This window comes from Eimeria mitis, genomic scaffold, assembly GCF_000499745.2.
Source record: "Eimeria mitis Houghton genomic scaffold, Emh_scaff2448, whole genome shotgun sequence".
Taxonomy (NCBI): Eukaryota; Apicomplexa; class Conoidasida; order Eucoccidiorida; family Eimeriidae; genus Eimeria; species Eimeria mitis.
In genome coordinates, this window is record NW_013570785.1 from 2653 (window position 1) to 3311 (window position 659).

Sequence of the window (659 nt, forward strand, 5' to 3'; positions counted from 1 at the left end):
GACCTCATCTACGGTTCTTCTGCCACCGATGGTTCCTCCGTGCAGCAGCAGCAGCAACAGCAGCAGCAGCAGCAGCAGCAACAGCAGCAGCAGCAGCAGTTGCTGCGGCACCAGCTTGAGAGACTTCGTAAGGAACTGCAAATGAAGACGGAGGAGCTGCAGCGCCAGACGGGGGAGCTTTCTTCTGTCCGCCTGCAGCTACAGCAGCTGCAGCAGCTGCTACACCAGCAGCAGCTGCAGCAGCAGCAGCAGCAGCAGCAGCAGCACGCGGATGAAGCGGACTTGAATGAGGAGTCTGGAGAAGAGGTGGAGACTCGGAGAAGGATGCAGCAGCTGCTGCAGCAATCGATGCAGAAGAAAGCAGCAGAACTGCAGCAGCGAGAGCAGCAACTCGCGGTAGAGCAGCAGCAGATAGAGGCGGCGCAGGCAGAGCTACAGCAGCAGCAGAGGACGCTGCAAGAGAAGCAGCAGCAGCTGCTGCTGCAGCAAGCTGCCCAGGAGCACACGGCAGACGAACAGGAGAAACTGCAGCGACGTCTAGAGAAACAGAGGTTGCTGCTGCTGCAGCAAGCATCGAAGTTACAGCAGCAGCAGCAGCAGCAGCAGCAGCATGAGCAGGTCTCAGCAAGTCCTTCGAATAAGGCGGCATGGAGCCAGCA

The 659-nt window shown here is 59.2% G+C and overlaps 1 protein-coding gene across 1 annotated transcript in view; it reads left to right on the forward strand.

Moving 5' to 3' along the window:
- EMH_0053970 (uncharacterized protein) overlaps positions 1–659 on the forward strand; it is a gene marked incomplete at both ends in the record, with an annotated part of 5225 nt that overhangs the window by 2419 nt on the left and 2147 nt on the right. The window contains one exon of the mRNA XM_013497059.1: positions 46–618. Coding sequence (XP_013352513.1) covers positions 46–618 — 573 coding nt within the window. The remainder of the gene's footprint in view (positions 1–45; positions 619–659) is intronic.